Raw genomic sequence first — 14806 nt, forward strand, 5'->3', positions numbered from 1 at the left:
GGAGCCCTTTGAGACTCCCCTGAATCACAACACGATTTATTTCTTGATGAAACGAGATGATTGTTATCGATGGGGATGATAAATTATTTAAAAAAAAAGAGTATGATTCTGCAGAGGGGAGTTGTTCAAAGGTACATGTCAGGGTGCACTCTCGGTGGGCTTGTATGTGGCTTCCATTCATGCTTATTTCAATCTCATTGTGTTCACTGGGTGCATTCAGCCTTTGACTTGGTGCACTCGTGTGTCACTACACTATTATACATACAACAGTGGCACGTAAAGAGAGTTTGCGTCGTTTTCACCAGCGGGAAATACATTGGGGTCGGTATTTTCTTCATCAGTCTCTCCCATTTCTACTGTTATGAAAGTTATGGAGGAAGACTACTAACCAACTTCTTGAGCACAGCAATATCCCGACGATAAGCACCTAGAATAGTTCTTCGTTTACCTCCGTAGGTTCTTAGAAATCAGTAACGTACTGTCAAGAGGGAGAAGAACTGGGGAGGGAGGAGGAGAGGTTATTAACAAACTGTCACCTCAACTTTGGAGATTGGATGAGAAAGTTGGAAAAGTTGGGAAGAGGGTGATATGATTTTATGGATGGTGACAAGTGTTGCGGGAATTTTGGAAGGGTCAACTTTCTTATCGCGGAGATTAAGCTCGGAATACTCGATGGGTCTCAAAACAATGATTTTACCTTTCAGACAGCTGCAGAAACAACCCAAACAAGTGTGCCGGTATGTTTACGATCTTCTTAGTGCTGAGTGCACTCCACTCAACGGCTCCTGGATTGATCCAAATGATCCACGCATGTTCAACGGTGAATACAATGAACTTCTTCCCGAATGGGCAGCGAGTAATTTTAGTAATATCTCCAATTCATCGGGTATAGGTGGGTAAAAAACAATTGTTATTAAAAAACATAGACTATCTTAAATTATTAATAAATGAGTTTAAGTTGAGTCCCAGGAATGTAAGTTTTCGATTGATAATTTGGGCCCGATAATCCAAGATGTTCATCAGAAAAATATATTGTCTAGAAAATTCTTAACATTTTCTACCGCAGACTCTTATTCCCTATCACGCCTTAATCAACAAAGATTTCCCATCTGTGTCGAGTCAGGTTTGCCTCGCGGAAACTTGATTCAAAGTTAGATTACTTCTTATGCTACATTACTCCTCAAAATATGAAAATATTTTCGGAATAAATTTACAATGGAAGAAAACATTCTCATACATACGAAATTGGAGATGAAACTTGAGAATAGAGCTCATTGTATGAAATAACGGGGATGAACTCCATTCATATAAAACTTTTCCAACTTTCATCCTGAATATCCGCGTTCACGCTCTATGATTTTGTTCCTCAGTAGAGAAAGCATGGACTACCGATGAGACAGCTCCGCCTTTTGAGATGTGGCAGACAGTGTTGATAGCCCTAGGTTTGGCATCGTGCATTGTCCTAACAATCGGGGGTAATATTTTGGTGCTATTAGCCTTTATCGTCGACAGAACCATCAGACAACCGAGCAATTACTTCATCGCCTCGTTAGCTGCAACAGACATGCTTATCGGTAGAACCAATCACCATAAATTAGATCGCCATCGCTTGTTGACTAACGAATGTTTATACACGTGTGATTTAATTTCCACAGGAACTGTATCAATGCCGTTCTACACCGTCTACGTGCTAATGGGTTCCTGGGATCTTGGCCCATTGCTCTGTGACCTATGGCTCTCTGTGGATTACACAGTATGTCTCGTATCACAATACACCGTCCTTTTAATCACCATAGATCGATTTTGCTCCGTCAAGATAGCCGCTAAGTACAGAGGCTGGAGAACCAAGAATCGCGTGATATGGATGGTTACCATAACGTGGATTATTCCAGCGCTTTTATTTTTTATCAGTATATTCGGGTGGGAGCACTTTGTTGGCTACAGAAATCTTAAGCCAAACGAGTGCGCGGTACAGTTCTTGAAGGATCCAGTATTCAACACTGCCCTCATCATTGGTTACTACTGGACTACATTAGTTGTTCTCTTCATTCTTTACGGTGGAATCTATAAAACTGCTTATGACATGCAGAAGAAGAGTGAAGCGAAGCAGAGGAAAATGCAATCGATGGTGGCACTGAGCGCTGGTGCGATGTCAGGTATGGCCGGTAGGGCAGCGGGAATTGGAATCTCGAAGACTCAGAGTACGATGCTTAGCCAGGATAAGCCTAAAAGTAGTATTGGAGGTGGTACACAGGGGGCTGAGGGTAATCCCGACGGTCAGGCGGACGATAACAAAGATGGGACGGATACTTTGAACGCGAGAATGTCCTCGTCGCAGTTATCACAGAGTAAAGATTCGTCGAACAAACCAACTTCGAATAATACCACGCAATCGGAGATGGAGAAATCCGAACGATCAAGCAGTCCGGCTTTTGATTCTGACGAGGAGAGCACAGCAGGGGCTGTTACATCGTCTCAGCAAGCTGCTAATCTGAGAAAAAAGTCGTCAGTGGCTGGACTGATGGTGCAGGCCGGTGCTCTGCATGCATTTGCCACTAACGGAAAGATGAATGGCATCGTGCCAGTCAAAGTGGAGATGAATCCTTTGATGAGGAAACCATCGCCGACGACATTGGAGCCTTCAGCAGCACTAAAGACACAGACACTGCCGAAGATCCAGGAGAACAGCCTCGTCGAGACTGAGAATCTTCTTGATCAGTCCATCGAGCACGACAAGTCCAGCAGCACTCTTACACCAGAGCAGTCCCTCCGATCTAACGTCGCTGAGGTAAATCGATGCATCGGGCTCATTGAGGAGACACCACCATCAGAAGTCAAAAATAAAAGTACATCATCGAGCAGTCAACAGATCATCATCTCACCACCTACACAATTTCGCGGTAGCTCACCAGCATCAGATAGCCAGACTTCAACAGCATCCTCAACAGACAGACCAAAGTCCCTATCAACAGGTGGCCCAGGTACGTACGACATATTGACTGGTCTGGATGGTGCAGATTTGAGATACATGGACGAAAGTTCTGTGATCGTACCAAGTCCATCCTTTGAAAGTCCACCATCATCCTTTTCCTGTAGTCTTGCTAATCCTCTATCAACAGCTCCATCATCACCATTGTTGGGACACACTGGTACATCAGCGGCCAACACCAGTTTGCTACAAGCTGCCCTTATAAGAGCAACACAACAGCAAACTGGTACAATCCAACCATTCAATTATCCTCAATTCATTAATGCATCCTGTCAAACTCATCCACCACGTGTTTTTACCACACACCATACCAATGCCTCATCACAAACTTCCCCTATAGTTAGCAAGGTGAACACCGAGGTGACAGTAAAGGAGGATACCAAACGACAACCAGTCACAACTGTTGTCAATACGCCAATTGGATCGTCAAACAGCACAACGACTGATCTGAAAACGAACAATCCACCCCAGTTGTCATCATCAAGTAGTGCTGCACCAACTGTTGTACCAGCAGCAGCTTTATCCTCATCTGCCGATCCTAAGAGACAGTCGAAGAAGGAGGATGAGCAAGAAGGAAGTGGTGGCTCAAGGAGGGACTTTGTCAAATCAATTGGCAAGAGGTTAAAAGCTAAAACAGCTAAGAAAGATCTCATGTTTGGTAGACAAAAATCGAGGACCGAGAATCGTGCACGTAAGGCTTTCCGTACAATTTCTTTTATCTTGGGAGCTTTCGTTGCCTGTTGGACGCCGTATCATGTCATGGCATTGGTCGAGGGCTTCTGCACCCATCGGCCATGCACCAATGAGCATCTCTACATGTTTTCATATTTTCTATGCTATGCCAATAGCCCTATGAATCCTTTCTGCTATGCTTTGGCTAATCAGCAATTCAAGAAGACATTTACTAGAATACTCAAGGGGGATTTCCACATGACGTAAGACATTAGTCTCATCCTTTTGTAATGCAGTGAGCTATACGTCAAAATAAAACAATACAAACATTGAGGGAGAAAAAATTGATCAAACACACATTTGGCACAATAATCAAACGATATTATACATTGGGGGTATGGTGTATGGACAATAATTTCGTCAAGTCTTTTTATTATCGTAGATTGGTAGTTAGTCATGAATAATCTGGTTTCATTAAGAGCAACAGAACACAATATGTTCGATGATTCAGCTTGTAAATATAAAAGAGGTAAGAATGAGTGAAATACGTTTTAAGACCTAAAATCAAAGGTGTACATAATGTATATGTAATGTGTGTATATTTGTTTATCAATTAAAGCGCCAAAGGACGCGCTTTTATGTAACACTGCAGCAGTTAATACCAGTGATTGAATCGATAATACTTGTTTAATCCTAATGCTTTGTAAGCTATAATTAATAGGCATGTAATAGTTAACGTAAAACATTTGATGATTACCGTAGAACTTGAAATAACTGTAAATTAACTGTATATTATAGTTCCGTCGAGCTTTATCTATGAAGCTCGTTACGAAAGACGAAAAGTGAAATAGACATTTTGCGAATGCATTAAGATCTAAGCGTTTATTTATGTTGTGAAAGAAACAATAATATCTTGAAATTAAATCAACACATACACAGAATCTATTGAGATAATCACGGATTTGGTGATGGTGGATCAGCTGATCCGATTTCTTGGTCTGTATGCACTGCCGGATGTGGCCTACCTCGAAAAGGCGCCTTTATCTTTCAACAAACAAACGAACTTCCGAAATCCGTGATCATCTCGACGCAGCGTCATACACAAACAATAAGGTAAAACAAACAAAAACAGACAGTATTGTTTACATTCATTGAGCCCCATGTAGGTGTCATCGAGGATCAATACACGGTATGTAACCCAGTCACGAGGATTGGTACGCTATTACCAACTACCCCGTGTCAATCCTTTTGTGTATTTGTGATAGGATAGGTGGGCGAAGAAACCATTCCACAAATGCAGACTGGTCAACCCAGGTGGGTAAGTGTTGAAGGACTGTGGATGAGTGCCTCGCCCATTCTGAGCCCCATGACGGCTAGGCCCTCACAATAATCTCTTTCACACACTCCACGGTGGTTGAATCCTCCACACAACAACTTTTACGCTTAACTTCTCAGTCCAACGGGAGAAAATCGATAATAGATGTAGAACAGTAATGGACCGTGTATCACTGTCCCATCCTTCTCGTTTACCTTTTGTGGAAAAAAAATGCTTATAATCGTATTATGCTGTTTCAATTATATTGGCAGACACGTCGTACACACAGAAATCATTTCTAGCTTAATCAATTTCTTTTTGTTTCACTTCGCTGGTCGAAGTCTCCCAATTCATACTTGATTTTTATTATTTCTCTTTTTATTCCATCGCGGGTTTCATTAATGTAGACATTATGATGTAGAATCGTTCATTTGGAAAGTGTCAATTGAATCGATCAACAATTGTTATCGACTCTTTTGTAAATATAAACCTGTAGTGGAATGATACGTAAGTTATTATATTAAAGGTATCATGTTGTTTAGAATTATTATGTACTAGGGGGTGTAGAGTTATCAGATTTATTGACTAGAGCTCGTAGTTGTAGGCAGTTTGTAATTTGCGACACTGCGGCCAAGCACCATGATGAGCCTATAGCTAATGGGTGTAATGTCATTTAGCTATTATTTATGGTTATTGAGGAAAAATTATATAGGTGATTATGGAGAGAGAGGGGACGTTAAAGGGTATCATTTTTTTATCTCCAACTCTACCTCATTAATCGAAAAATTGTAATGTATATGCAGGCCTCTTAATTTTTTCATTCAATTAACATTAAAAAGATGAAGATTATTTCGTATGAAAAATATAAAGACGCAACTATTTGCTTTCAATTTGGTATTCATTGGTTTGCATAGAAAACTCCGAAATTATGAAAATGCACATCTATGGATACATTTGGGACTGGCGATGTTAATTCGTCACTCTCCGGCGTTCATTGGCCTAAATCATTGAAATTTACAACGCTTCTACGCTTTACTCTGCGTAGCCGTGTCACCATGGTAATTAATACGATGAGAGTATGTACAGCATTCAAACATATGTAGATTGATTTTTAAAAAAATCAATCAAAGAGTAAAATAATTGATTGTGGTAATGAAGAAGACTATGAATAGTCGAATTTAGGACTATGTGTAAATAATTGAGAAAAGGATACTCTGATGCATGAGACTATGTTCTGTGCGTGCTTTGCCCGACAATCTCATGATACGCATATAATGATAGAGCAATTATTAATAATAAACAACCATTTCATGTGATCGCAAGTACTCTGAGATTGTACTTGTACGAATTTTAATTTTCGCGCTGAAGAGATGGATAATAAACCAGGTTCAAAGTAGCATAAGCTCCTATTATTATTAATACTCGTTAATGAAGTAGTCATTGTTTTTCATTTGTAATGCATCGCAGCATTGAAGTGGTATATACTTAGAGAATTCGGAAATGTACGTAAAGAGGAAACAATAAAGTAATATAATGTGATGAAGAATAATGGAAGTATGGATATTGGAGATTGTTATTTTTTAGGATGGGTATTCCATAAAATTATATTCTTCCTTTAGAGTATTGTGTCGCATGCTATTATATCATATTCTATTTATTCCATATCGAAGTAATTATTGATATATACAAAAAATTGGTATCATAATTGACTTACGTTTTGTTCGTGGCGATAAACCCATTCTTGAAGTTCTTGGAATTATCCTTTTTAAATTAGGAACTTGAAAATTTTGTCTCACAATTGGAAACATTTTGTTGAAGTTGCTGGAAATCCACGTCTTAGACTTCACGAAGATTCATAAATCTTCACTGAAAGTTCTTTATTATCTTCAGTTGATAGCACTTCGTTAATTTTATTCATTTTAATGAGAAGTTTTCCGACAGCTTGATCCAAAAGTATCTTCTTGAACTCAAGTGTAAGCATCATCCCTCGTAGTTGAGAAATGTTTATTTATCTCCATTAAAAGTTGGTCATTGACTTCAGTTGGTAGATGAGTTGCCGATTTCAATCAACTTTTCTATTCTATTCTATTTTATTCCGTTGTAATTCGAAGATTAATTATTATTTAATTGCATTTTTGGCGATTGTCCTAAATAAGCTCGTGATATTAATGCATCGAGTGGTGGGAACAAGAGCCTTCAACCGCAGGTACAATCGCAAGTGGTCTTTTCGAATTTCCATGCATGACCGATTTACGTAAATCCTTATGACGTTGCATTCACATCTCGAGTACGTGCATGTATGAATCCCAGTCGCCGGCAATATTACGCATCAGTGACGCAGACTCCCATGTGCCACAACAACAGCTGTTGCTTATGATTCGAAATGAGATTTTCCTGTTTAAAATCTGTGCTCCGCGGAATAGAGACTCGCAGTGATTCTGTGACTGCGTGATAAGGAGGATGTGCGTCATCGAGGGGCGGTTTGAATTTTCTTTGACATTAAATAGTGAGATTTCGAGATGAAGACGTTGAAGTTTTGGAAGAGGAGACCCAAGGCGGAGGAAAATGTTGTGATGAGGCAAAGGGAGCATCCGAGGCTCAGGAGACTGGTATCGTCTAGAGCGTAAGTGTATTTTCTGCAGTTGAAATCATCCTAACTCAATAAACCACAGCTTAGCAATCACTACGACTTACGGTTTCTCCGAGACCCAATAAATCATCCGAGCGAAAATGAGAAACTCACCGCTTTTTTATTAATTTCAATTTCTTTCCATTAACTAATTCGTACAAAAATTATATTCAACCAGAAATTTATTTGTAACTACTTTTTATCAGGGAGTTAATAAATTGCTTGCTAAATAAAAAGAAAACGAATGAGCTATCGAGCTATCACTTTTTGAGAAGTCAGGTAACTTTTCGCTTACTCAGAATAATTACCGTCGGTGTCGCAAACCGCCAGGAAAAAATAGATAGTCTATTTTTCTCATTGAGAATGGATCCATTCTGTCTTTCCACATCACTCACGGCCTTCAATCTCCCACATTCTTCAAATCTGAAAGTATTTCTGTACCGAGGCGAAAAAATCATTTAACTGGGACTGACATGGAACGAAATTTGTCCTCAAGACTTTAACCTTCCTTCTATTCAATCAAAAAAATCATCATAAAATTTTCCGCAAATTCAATTCAATTCTCCAATTGCATTTATTTTTTATCTAAATTGCACAAATCCTACAAATTACGGTAAAAACCTCTCCCACTCATCTCACCCATTGAACCACAAAATTCTTAGAAGTACTCTGTATTCAACAATAACAATACTCATGAGGCACCTCACGTGCGCAGTTGAACGGTTGAAAGTTCAATTAGTGCTCATTTAATTTCCCGGTAACCCGTGAATATACCAAAATATCTTCATACACGTTAATTGGCAATCGTCATTCTGCGAATTATGTCTGGAATAATTGTATTGTCGTTTTCCCTAGAATTTATCCTGGTTGAACAAGCGGTAATTAATTGTGTGAGCGATCAGCCCATTGCGTTGAAAATCCATAATTTTTCCCTCAATAATCCCACTGATTAGAATCGCCAATCAATTCGCTGATTGTCCCTAAGCACATATCCCTCCAATTAGAAAGCTCAATATTTTCGCCAACGTCATCAAGACACGCTTTCAGCGTAAATTATCTGCCAATAATTTTTCTCGCATTACCATTGAATTTATTCTTCAGTTGTCCAAGTGAATGTATTTTCCGTTTATTTACGATTGACGTGATTGGCCTCTCCAGACTAATTACCGTCAATGTTAATTTTCGCAATGTAATAACACGCGTAATTTTTCAATCTCCAATGACGGCGAATAATTGCAGGAACGGAAGTAGTTTTCACGAACACAGGCGTCGTTTGTATAATTAAAGCACTCAGGGCAAGAGAATCATTCGTTGCAACAAGTTATGTCATGAGGTGTATTATTATTCCCTAGGATCACGTAAAGAAGGTGAATATATCGGTAAAAGAAGGATATTCGATGTTTATTCCAGTCACGGAGATTCCTCTAACGCTATTGTGCACCTGAGAGAACACGCGCGACGTGTCACGTTGGTCCTTTATTCTTGGGTCGATTGTTATGAGTTTTGTATGTTATTGATACAAAGGATTACAGCAGACAAGATACAACGAATATTACGTGTGTCTGACTTTGTCAACTTCCGGAGAGTAATTTTGGACACGTATATTATTGCTACGCTGCAGGTGATATTTACCGTTGGGGGACCCCTTTCGAGGACTCTTCATTTTTACGATTACACTCTTCATTATTTTATTACAGAGAGAAATAAAAGTATTGAAGAAAATCGACAGGATTACAACAAAATTTTGCACAAACATGACAATTGAAAAATTCAATGACATGTGGAGTGTTTTAAGAGTTTAATTCCGTGTTGTTTATTTACGTTTTTTACAAAGTTAAATTTTTAACTCAAAGTTTTTTGCGAAATTATGAAATGGATGAGTTTGGCAAATGTAATGCTGCATTCCCTGAGTGACTATTTTAAAATGGAAAAAAAATCGAAGGAATTCATTGAAGTTTTATGCAGAAGTTCATGGGCACAAAGAAACTATAATAACATCTTTTTTACAAAGCTAGTAGTTTCAGTTAGTTACGGAGTAGACCTGAAATTGATTTCGGGCTTCCCTTTGCTCACTCCTTCACAAAAGAATTCATGATTTGTTCTGATTTTCTTTATGAATTATTCTAAAAAATTCCGCCTCCATAACGCTATTAATTTATAAATGCGGGATCATCCATTGGAAACAAAAGTAATGCACTCGGGGAATCTAGAATTCGATCATGATAAGAGAATAATTCGTTTGAAAAAATTACATTAGACTACATTGGCGTAGAAGAGGAAGAGCATCGGTTTGAGGAAAGACTAAAAAAAAATAAAGAATAATATTCCAAAAAATGTATTCGATCCAGAAAAATAAATCAATAGTTCTCTCACCCGCGCCAGTTCTTCACCGAAATTATTTTCCCCAAAGTCAGGGTAAAGGTAATTTTCGAGGGAAATACCGTCTACAACAAAATTATGCAAATAGTCAGGATTGTCTCTAAGTACCCACATCTCTCGAAGCGTATGAAGATAAAGGTCGACCAGAGAAGCATAATAACCCAGTGCACAGGAAGTACAAGCAAGTACAAAGTGGGGGATAGTCGGAAAATGGAAAGTCCCTTCAATGACCCCTGCATTCCCCCTGTTAACGCCATTATGGTTTTCTTCCCCTCTTACGTGCGTGTTCACTTACATGATTCAGTCCGAATTCAACTACCGTACGCGTTACATCATACGTCGAACCCTGAAAATAAAAAAAAAAACGACTTCTCCAAACAAAAGATCTGCCGTTATCTCCAAAAATGTAGATTAGCGGCGTAAAAAGTCGGGATATTTTAGCGCGTGCTATTTTACGATTCCTCTTAAAATTCATAATTTGTGATAGATATTGATTAATCATGTTGGAACCAGTGAACAAACAGTTCTGTCGGCGCCACCCCTCGCGACAGAACAGGCGTTCGGTGAAAAAAGGAAAGGCTAGAGTCAGCCGTCCCCAAAAAAAAATATTACTGTCAATAATGACTGACACCGAACTCGAAAGTGACGTGAAAATTCCCGTTTATTCATGCCAAAATAAAATGAGGCGTAAAGAAGTTGAGGCATTGGAAGCTATCAGCATATCCCCCTTTATGAGCCTGACGGTGGAGGAGAAACCGATTGTTCAGAGTACCAATTGGACTCTCATTCAGAGTGAAGATAGCCCGCGAATCGTGAAACTTAATGCATCAGTGCAGACAGATTGCGACTCGGGAGTAATCAAATGGTACAGTAAACTCAAACGAGATATTTTGAAGAGCATTCGGACCAGAGTGTGTCCTGCGGCCGATAGCAGGTGAGTGCAATTATTTTCTGACGTAAAGAGCCATTGAATGAACAATTCACGAAATAATTTTATTAATTCGTGAGTTGTGAATAGTTGTTGGATTTAGTTACTGGTAAATTTAGCAAATTGTTGTTATATTTTTTTTAATCACTAATTACTCGGAGTTTGTGCTCTGCACGTGGGTGGGAGTTTAAAGACCCCCGGAAACGGCAAATGGATACTTCAATGACCGGTAAAGCACAGGTGAGTCACTCCCCTAAACGATACCCACACGAAATATAGGAGAGTGAAGAGTTTACGTATGCGTGCGTCACCTACTTACCTAGGTGCGTGTTTATTGTTGTTGTTTGTACGCCCACACGTTGCCACATGCGTGTCGTCCATCTGCATCCGTGTGAAACCATGGGCTTGTTAATGGACTTCCTCCTGGTGCACCCAACCTTGACGAGGGATCCACACCGTGATTTCATTGTCGTATCTTTTGCAATGGCCCACCTGGGCTTAATGTTACCTGAGAGAGAACAACATAGACGTCCGGTTGTTTATTGATCAAGAGAAATTTTCATGGACCCCAATATCCAGAAATGCAGGTGAATTTGACCCACCGAAAAATTACCGTCTGGATGACTTTCGATTATTAATTCCCGATGAATTTGTTGAATAAATAAAATCACTGACTGCGATTTTTAATGGAATTATTTTGTGTTCACTGAAAAATTTTTTCTGGACGATTTATAATTGAGTCGTTTTTCTGGGCTTTCACACTATTTCCTTTAGATAAGGTCCTTTGTGAATTCGAGGTTGAAGAGGATGAAAGGATACCATTGTATTTATGTCGAACCTTTTATTCTTCGTGAAAAGTCCTTTAATAGAAATGAAATAGATTTTTTACTTCGATGGAGCACTTTAGTAAACGTGGTTGAAATAACCCATCATCATTTCTGAAATTCTCGTATTAGTTTTTCAAGCAAAACGTAATTCTAAACGAAAATTCCCCAGCTCGAATCGTCAAGTAAGAGGAATAATTCAAGATTATCAAGATTCAAGATGTTTTGATTGTGATTCGTTTCTTCGCAATCTCTTACAGCAATTATTTGACTTTCATCATAATTATGAGGTGTAATTGTTTGCTTAAGAGATGAAGCAGCCAATCTGAGCCATGAGTTTCCATTGAAGAACAAACAATTAATGCGCTACAATTGTATCATTGAATCATAAACAATTCAACCAGGTAAACAGCTTCTTCCTTCAATAGATTAAACCGCCAACTAGATTCAGAATCCGCTCTTGATCACTTCGTTGATCCACCTGTTGTAATAAGCAACTTTGGTGTATATCCCTGGGAACATTCCACAGATGCCGAAAGAAACAATTCCATAGATTGTTGTATTGGAAGCTAAAGGCCCTCCTGAGTCCCCTCTGCACGAATCGTGTGTTGCACGAAAATAACAGAGATGGGTTTCGTCGGTCACTGTGTCACGATACATTGAAAAGTTATTCCGACATTCTTCTTGCGGAATGAAGTCCAACTCCACCATTTGCAGATTTGTTGAGACCGGCTGAAATGCCATGAGATTTTTTTTTATCCATTGATAGAACTGATCGAAATTTCATGCCGATTTTTCAGACGCAATCCTCTTCTGGTGTTTATGTTTTTCGATTATATTTACATAAACAAGTACTAAACGTACCGTTGCGTAAGTCGCACCCCATCCAGTTACCCAAAGTTTGCTCGGGGGTTGTTCACCCTCCCTAGGCAATTTGATGGGTTGAAGAAGTCTCGAGAATCTGAATGCGTTTTTAGGTCGGAGCAGAAGAATGTCATTCTCCGGGACACCCATAGCGTTCATCTTAGTACTGTAAAAGTAAACTGCCTTCTGCAGAAATCGGATGGAACCGCTATTCAAGTAGGTCGAACCCCCTCGAATGTAGTAATTGCAAGGATTCTCCCCTTCTGGTCTGGAAGTTCAATTAATTCATTCATTGCGAATTTATAATTTGTTACTGCAATAACTCACAGACAGTGACTTGCAGTCAAGACCCAATATTTATTAAGAATGCTTCCACCACATACAAATCCCTTCCGCTTGTGATTCAAGGATACCTGCGACCGGAGTTATTAAATTAAACTAATTAAATTATATTAAACGAATCCAAATAATAATCCAGACAAAAATTAATAATAACTTCAAAATCTAAATCCAAATGTTGACGAAAATGGTGTAAGTTTCTAATCTTGAATATAATCTGAAAAATTGAATACGCACCATAAACGGTCGATTTTCAATCCTGATGGGAGACCCATTGAAGATTCTGGGCCTCACTGTGTCTTCAAGATGAATTCCAAAAGCAATACCCCCTGAAAAATATTTATAATCGTGTATCCACCGGCGATTGTAGAACCTGCCGACTTACCAAGGAGACAAACAATTTTCAAAGAACACATCTTTCCGAATAATTTAAAATGAAACTATCGAGCGCTTTATACGAACGGAAACAGTCGTTAAAGTCATGAAGACAGCAGACATAAAAAATACGAGTACGTCGCAGTGATTTAAAGAGGTTCAAGATAGAAAGAATGAGTAATGTATACATGAAACAGTCACGAAATTTTTCCCAGATTTATTGCCAATCGTTTGTTGATTATTTCAAGAATCATGAGCGTAATTATACTATTTTAACGCAGTTGTATATTTCATGCCGAAGATTTAATGATCCGCTTTGATTTTTTTCTCCCTAGCCATGTGATTTTTTTAATCCAATTCCTGTAGTAGACGACATTGGCGTATACTCCAGGGACTGTTCCACAACCTTCGCCGAAAGAAACAATTCCGTAGATTGTCGTATCAGACGCCAAAGGCCCTCCGGAATCTCCCTGACAGGAGTCGTGATTCTCACGAAAATAACAGAGATGACTTTCATCGGACACTGCCTTATGATACCATACAGAGGCATTCAGACATTCTTCGTAGGGAATGAAATCAACCTGCACTATTTGCAAAATAGGCGAAAGACTCTGGAATTAAAAGAAACTTAAATATTCCAAGTAGCGAGTATTCAAGAATGTCTTTAGTCAATCTAATCCAATTTGCACATGAATAATTTTCATACCTTCATACTGGTTTCCCCCCACCCTGCCACCCAGAGCTTTTTCGGAGGACGTTCGTCCACTCGGGGCAATCCGACTGGCTGGAGCTTTTGCGAATATCTGAAAGGTTTTATAACTCGCAGAAGAAGAATATCGTGCTTTGGGATGCTGAGAGAATTCACCTCGGGACGCTTGTAGCCAATTGCCTCCTTCAACCAGTGAAGGGAACCGCCTTCGTCGAGAAATGTTGAGCCAGCCCGAACATAATAAAACCGAAGATCCTCACCCAGTGGCCTGAAAGCCCAATCAATCCAATCGTTACTTACCAGTTATATTCTCCGAAAGCTGTTTTAATTTGGGGTAATTACATGCAATGATACGCAGTTAAAATCCACTTTTGGTTAATAATACTTCCACCACAGACAAATCCGCGGAACTCATGATGTAATGCGACCTGCGAATAAATTATCATATTGAGAAACAAAAAATAATTCAAATAATTTCATTCCGAATGAATAATTCGATGAATCATTTTAATTAGATGTAATTATATATTTTCTAATTGACTTTGAATTTGGTATTAGAATTATGTATGCACCACAAACGGTAGTTTGTCGATGGTAATAGGAAAGCCATTCACAATTCTAGGGCTCGTAGTATCTCCAAGATGAATTCCAGTAGCAATAAAGCCTGGAAAATATAATAATTTATTAACCAATCTTTAGTAATGATGAGTGTTAACTTACCACAGAAGCAAATAATTTTCGAAAAACTCCGCATTCTACCGAGTTTTGAAGTGGTGATTGAAA

At 39.0% G+C, this 14806-nt stretch overlaps 3 protein-coding genes across 5 annotated transcripts in view; 1 reads left to right on the plus strand and 2 right to left on the minus strand.

Moving 5' to 3' along the window:
- The window catches only part of mAChR-B (muscarinic acetylcholine receptor), a 64415-nt gene extending 57929 nt beyond the window's left edge, over positions 1 to 6486 (plus strand). For 2 of the 3 annotated variants that reach the window (XM_011305848.1, XM_011305847.1), the window contains exons 3-5: positions 705 to 892; positions 1371 to 1574; positions 1656 to 6486. In XM_011305848.1, the coding sequence (XP_011304150.1) occupies positions 705 to 892; positions 1371 to 1574; positions 1656 to 3928 (2665 nt within the window). In that variant the 3' untranslated portion in view covers positions 3929 to 6486. The remainder of the gene's footprint in view (positions 1 to 704; positions 893 to 1370; positions 1575 to 1655) is intronic. The other variant, XM_011305849.1, reaches the window with a different exon arrangement.
- A 6033-nt stretch (positions 6487 to 12519) lies between these two features.
- On the minus strand, positions 12520 to 13355 carry LOC105267286 (transmembrane protease serine 4-like). The gene is made up of 4 exons (XM_011306025.1): positions 13325 to 13355; positions 13177 to 13268; positions 12928 to 13013; positions 12520 to 12868 (listed from the first exon to the last, which is right to left on the minus strand). Exons 1-4 carry the CDS (start codon positions 13353 to 13355, stop codon positions 12520 to 12522), a joined length of 558 nt encoding a protein of 185 aa, XP_011304327.1.
- Positions 13356 to 13516: 161 nt separating this feature from the next.
- LOC105267189 (trypsin 3A1) lies at positions 13517 to 14784 on the minus strand. The gene is made up of 5 exons (XM_011305872.1): positions 14744 to 14784; positions 14596 to 14687; positions 14366 to 14451; positions 14021 to 14291; positions 13517 to 13925 (listed from the first exon to the last, which is right to left on the minus strand). Exons 1-5 carry the CDS (start codon positions 14775 to 14777, stop codon positions 13605 to 13607), a joined length of 804 nt encoding a protein of 267 aa, XP_011304174.1. The 5' UTR covers positions 14778 to 14784; the 3' UTR covers positions 13517 to 13604.
- Positions 14785 to 14806: the final 22 nt, after the last annotated feature.

This window comes from Fopius arisanus, unplaced genomic scaffold (genome assembly GCF_000806365.1).
Source record: "Fopius arisanus strain USDA-PBARC FA_bdor unplaced genomic scaffold, ASM80636v1 scaffold00045, whole genome shotgun sequence".
Classification (NCBI taxonomy): Eukaryota; Metazoa; Arthropoda; class Insecta; order Hymenoptera; family Braconidae; genus Fopius; species Fopius arisanus.